General features: G+C 44.6%; 1 protein-coding gene across 5 annotated transcripts in view; it reads right to left on the bottom strand.

Annotated features, from left to right (window-relative positions):
- SH3KBP1 (SH3 domain containing kinase binding protein 1) overlaps positions 1–6,000 on the bottom strand; it is a 313,545-nt gene that overhangs the window by 48,796 nt on the left and 258,749 nt on the right. For all 5 annotated transcript variants that reach the window (XM_039852304.1, XM_039852302.1, XM_039852303.1 and 2 more), the window contains 2 exons: positions 4,343–4,423; positions 1,689–1,848 (listed from right to left, as the gene is read on the bottom strand). In XM_039852304.1, the coding sequence (XP_039708238.1) occupies positions 1,689–1,848; positions 4,343–4,423 (241 nt within the window). The remainder of the gene's footprint in view (positions 1–1,688; positions 1,849–4,342; positions 4,424–6,000) is intronic.

Raw genomic sequence — 6,000 nt, 5'->3', positions numbered from 1 at the left:
CACACTACTCGAGATAATCAAGGCTCTGTGTTCATCTGGGCAGCCGGCCTCCCACACATGGGCTTATACACCATGGCTGGCTGAGATTCTAACATCTCTCAATCCTCACATGGCTGCCTGCCTCTATATTTGGGTAGGGGTGTGTTGTTGTTGCAGTAGTTATGAAAAGTAAATGAGTCATGGTACGACATGGATGAACCTTGGGGACATCAGGCTAAGTGAAATCTGCCTGTCACAAGAAGACAAATGCTTTATGATTCCACTTATATAAAGCATCTAATAGTAGTCATACTCATACAGACAGAAAGAATAGTCATTGCCAGTAGCTGGGAAGAGTGGAGAATGGGGAGTTATTGTTTAAGGGGTACAGAGTTTCGGTTTTGCAAGATGAAAAGAGTTCTATGGATGGACGGATGGTGGTTGTGGTTGCACGATGTGAATGTACTTCAAGTCACTGAACCGTGCACTTACGAATGGTTACAGTGGTAAATTTTGTTATGTGTGCCTTACCACAATTTAAAAATCTTTTCTCAAAAGTAAATGAACTATTCTTATTTTACTGCAGTATACTAAATTTGATATGCTATAATAAAGATGACAATGAAAGTAACTTTGATTTACAGGCATGGGGTTACATATTGAGAATTACTTTGTTCTACCCTTTTATGAGCATTCCATTATCATCCCCAATTTACAGATGGAGAAAGTGAGATGAGGGGGCAGTGATGTGCTGGGGCTTGCACTCCTTCAATGAGGGGGTGAGATGCGAGCCCAGAAGCCCACCCAATTCTAACACCATGGCACTGAAGCCCCGTGAGACTCTCACCACGTAAACTTAGCTCAAGAGAACAAAAACCTGATGAGTGACTGTATGTTGACAGAGACATGTAAAAATCTCCAGGCCACTGACTTGCTCTAGTATATTACACCAACGTGTATAACATACATGTCACGGTAGAAAGTTCTGGCAATAAACTTGTGGAGAGAACACAACACTTCCTCGTTCTGTAGTGAGCAGCCCAGGTCTGGAAGCCATAATGTCTAACCCTGATTTTACATTACTAACACATGAGTCCAGCCAGCTAGGGAATAAATTTGAGTTTTCCTAGGCACATCTTAGAACGTATGCCTGAACAAAACATATCCCTTGCCTTTGAGGGTCTCATAGTTCAGAAACATGTACACTAAGACAATATTTGCCATGCTAGGTCCTGGGTTCCACAATAGGGCCGTGCGGTCAAGGCAGAGGGAGCCTGGGGATGTGGAAGGAGTCACCACTGAGCAGGACAGGGTCAGGGGATGGAGATGCCAGAGGGACATGTGTGCCTGATTCCAGCAAGACACCCAGGGGAAGAAGGGAGGCGCGGTGTCCGCATTGCCAGTGTGAAGGGCAGCGGCCTTGCTCTAATGAAGCACAGAGAACATCCCGGCCTGTGAACAGGGCACAGATGCTGGGTACCTGATCCTCATCTGCTAATCCTGAAACCCACGCTGCACCTCCCAGCACTCACTTCTGCCAGAGCACCGGCGAAAGGACAGAAGTGGCAGAGTCCTCAGACAGCTTTGCTGGAGGGTAGAAGGGCAGCTTCTCCCCCCAGCTGGCCACACTCAAGGCCCCTCTCCTGTGTCCCGTAGCCACCCCTCTCCCAGCCCTGTGCATGTCCCCAGCAATGACAGCAGAGCAGTACCTGGTATGGGTCAGGGGACCCATTGGTCGTTCAGGCCTCCTCGGAGGCAGTACGCCTGGTCTGCTGAGAGAATTGGTCTTGGGTGGTCGTGGCTTTTTTGGCGGTATGGCAGGAACAGAAGGCTTCTGTAAATCCAGTTTTGGCTCTCTCTCTGGTCTTTCTTTAAGTCATTGTTTAAAAAAGCATAAAGAAGACAGATAGATCTAGTGTAAGTAACAATGCTTAGGTGCAGATTGCTTATTTCCTGCTTAAAAAAAATCACCAATGCCACCTGCAAAGGTGAAGTTGGACATGGAAGAGCATCTTCCATTCTTCGTCAGGTTAGAATAAGCCCCGTGGAGCTGCGATCCACTGTTTGCCTTTGCTCATGCTGGTGCCTCTGTCTGGAGGGCCTTTCTGGCCACTGACCACCCTTGGCAAACTCCTATTCACCCTTCGTCAGGCCCATTTATCAGGCCTGGCTGAAATGTGACACCGTCATGTTTCCTTCTCAACAGCTTGACCCGATCTCAAAGGCAGATTACTTCCTCACCTGAGCCACGAAGGGCAGCCCTGTATAAACAGGCTCACTTGCATACTTTCTGGGTGTCTGTATACTCGGTGCAGCCAGCATGGAAGCTGTCAGCCTCCAGGGCAAGGCCCCTGTCTGGTCATCGTTCTAGAATGCTGTACAGTGCCCAGCACATAGCAGGTGCTCAGCAAATGGTTGATGTGTTTGGTAAATGACTCACAGGACCTGCTGGGTATGGGAAGAAAAGAGACCTGACACCTCTCAGGTCGGCCTGTATAAAGGGCCATAAGCCAATAATGGGGAGCTTTTCAGGGAATAACAACTAATTCTGGATTCTTTTGTACAGTTTGAACTTGGAATATAAACCTGGGCTTCATAGGTATTTGGTTTTCAAGGGGTTTGGGAGTCAGAGCTATTAAAATGAAGTTAAAGCCAGATCTGGTGGCCCAACTGGGCAGCATTCAGTGACAGCTCCATTTTTTTCTGTCCCTAATTAGCTTTGCCCTGTTCATGGTATAAAAAGCAGGTGTCCACATTCTTCATAAAGACAGAACTTCAGAGAGTTTCCCACCAGATGACAGGCAGGTTCCCTATGCTCTTGTAGCTGGAACTCTGAACATGTTTTACTTGCAAACCCAAACTCGTATTGGTTGAGTGCCCAGGCCGACTGGCAGAGCTTTAAAAGCCCATCACCTATTATGTAGATATCATGGTGCTCATCCCCACAACATTTTGGTGGAGGAATATGCTCCATCCAGGAATGCTGAGTACTCATCTGCTGGTACATGGAGAGCAGAAGAGGAAGGGCTTGGCTCAAAAGTAAAGGAGGGGAGATTCCTCCTGCTGGAAGGGATGGGGGCCCCAGCAGCCCATAGAACGAATGAGAGAGGGGGTTTGTGCCCGCCTAACAGGGAAGCCAAGCCTCATGGTGGGGTTAGCTCCCTGGCTTCTCTGTTGCTTGTGACCAGGGCTTCTGCCTTCTTGATCCACTGTGGCACAGAACAAGGGGCCCTGGTTGGGGAAGGAACCAGAACTGTATAGCCATCTGGTAGTCATCTGCACATAAGTTGAGCCCATGCTAGTCAGCATGGAACAGATCAGGAAGTGTCTTCATCATGGAGTCTGGCTATGTTAACCGCAAACTAGCCGCGTGTCTTCTATGAAGACAGGGGGCAGGCAGTGTTTGCTCACACTTATATCACGATGCACACTTTTATCAAAGAGCTATTGGCCTGGTACACATTCAATAGCTAGTTTTTCATTGATCTGTGACGCAGACCTGGCCTTTACAATGAGGTTCCATAACTCAAGTTTTAACTGTTCACTGTGAAAGAAATAGGTGTAGCTTCTTAAGAGCTCACAATGTTGGTAAAATTTGTGGCAGGCTGATAGAAAATATTAAATTTCACAATAAAGTTTCAGGAGGCCACCCAGGAGCACCTCCAAATAATTACATTCATTAATTCAGCATTTCTCTTGTGACCTACAAATAACTGCTTTTATAAATGGAATGTGCTCTGCTTCCTGTTCATAATAACAACATAGCACTTTCCCCATAAAATGTGTGATCGATCAAATCTTAGACACCTAATGAGCCCTTCCACAGCATGCAGATTTCTTTAGGATAGATGCTCAGAACAGTAGGAATCAAACACATTCATAAAACTGACTGTGTAAAACGGGTTAAGCTACTTCCCTGAAAATAACATTTCTGACTACCTTCAGGGGACGGCAAATACCAAGCTGCTTCTTCCAGTTTTACCATGCTTCCCTTCTCCCAGCATTCTTGACCAAAGACATGTGTCTGTACCCAGAGTGAAAGGCCCAGCAGTGACAGAGGATGAGGATACTGCTGGTATAAGGAGGGCAGTGATGGCAGGAAGACTGGGGTGGAAGAACCCCGATGTGTTAAATGACTGGGTTAGTTGTTTTTCATTTGATGAGAAATTCTGGCCCAAAGAAGTGCCACATAAACCTTTCTCCTATTTCCTTAGAAATGAGACATTTAAAAGCAATCAAAACAAAACCATAATGACCATATTCCAAAGAAAAAGCAAATTCTGTGGATAATCCGGACTAGCCCTGTGTCAGACAGCTTCGTCTCTTGTGTTCTAGAAGTGCCAACGAAGATTTAATTTCATACCTTTTTCTTCTGGTCTATTTGGAAGTGTTTCTGGTCTTTCAGGAGGTATCTTTTTAATTTCATGTTTTCTCTCAGTGGTACCTATGGGAGGAGGGATAACAGTGATCAGAAAACGTTTTCTCTATTCATTTATTAGATATGCCAGCGTTTTAAATATTTATTAGGTAGAGCAAAATCAACGGATTTTTTTCCCCTAAGTGCTAGTGTTACCTAGCAAACATAAGGTGATTAGAAACAGAACAGAAGCCATTTCTGGCCTATGTCATTAAGTTTGCCTGCCTATATTCATTCTTAATTTAAAAAGAACACCACTAATATTTTCTGATATTTAAATCTGACTTCCTTAGGCATCAACATAGTCACAGAAAATTACTGGGTATGAGAGGGGAATGTGTATAAATAAATAAAAAAGTTAATCTTCAAAATATGCAAATAAGGGGTCACTGGATATTATGTTCTACAAATTAAAAGGAATTTCTCAGGGACCTGGATTCCATTTTGTAGTAGTTTTAAAATACGGCCTCAAATGGTTTGCTACCCCTCCTATTATGGGTGGGGTCTCTGTCCCCTGCCTGGAATATGGGTGGGCTTGTGACTGTTTCAACCAATGCCCAATGCAATATCGTATAATTTCCAAGGTTATGCCCTAAAAGGCCATGTAGCTTATGCATTATTTGTTAGAATAGTGAACCTCCATGTAAGAAGTGAATTGCTCTGAGGCCACTATGCTGGAGAGACCATGTGTAAACCATATGTAGTCACTCTGGCCTACAGCCCCAGCTGAGCCCAGCCTTCCAGCTACCCCGGCCAAGAAGAGCCAGACATGAGAGTGAAGTAATCATCTTCACGGTGGATCCCGCAACCTCAGTTGGCCCGGCATTCCCAGCTGAGGTCCCACACATCGTGGAGCAGGGAGACAAGACACTCTGGCCATAGCCTGGTCAAATTCCTGACCCCAGAATTTGTGGACATAAGAAGACTGTTATTGTATGCCACCAAGTTTGGGGTGGTTTGTTATGCAGCAATGGTTACTAGAACATATTTTTTGCTAAAGGGAGGTGCAGAGAAGACATGGTGGCTGTCCTTAGGTTCTTTCAATTTGTGTCTGAATCCTTCGAGTATTACATTTTCCCAAATGTACCAATTAACATTTCCTTTTTACCCATGTGGACTGTAGCTGCTCCCTCCCCTGGAGGCTTCATCGGTGTCAATGACTTTAGGAACGTAAAAACACTTAAAAATGGCTAAAGCATGAAGCCAATCACAAGTACTCCTTTGATTTATGGATTTGGTTGTGTGCTTGACAAGCTCCTTACATGACCGGCCCTATGGATGGGTGCTTGATACTAAAATCTCAAGTACATAGCATCAGAAGCCAAACGACTTTTAAAAAAATCCACTGAACACATACTATATCTATATGTCCTCAAAGACTCACTACAAATTAAACAATATAATCTGACTTCTGTCAATTCCGTATCTTATTTATTTTTGGCAAATAATCAAACACAAGGAAAGCTGATGATGGAGAAAATATGAACATCTACTTCCCAGTCACAAACCTGTTCCCAAGATCATTCAGCAAGATAAATGAGCAGTAACAGTAATCTAGGAAGATCAAATGTCATCTTGCTTTGCCCCAGAGTCAGTATAACCTT

The sequence above is a fragment of the Pteropus medius genome, unplaced genomic scaffold, assembly GCF_902729225.1.
Source record: "Pteropus medius unplaced genomic scaffold, Ma_sr-lr_union100, whole genome shotgun sequence".
In the NCBI taxonomy this organism is placed as follows: Eukaryota; Metazoa; Chordata; class Mammalia; order Chiroptera; family Pteropodidae; genus Pteropus; species Pteropus medius.
Note: the sequence above shows the minus strand (reverse complement) of the source record. Positions and strands in the feature narration are given on the sequence as shown.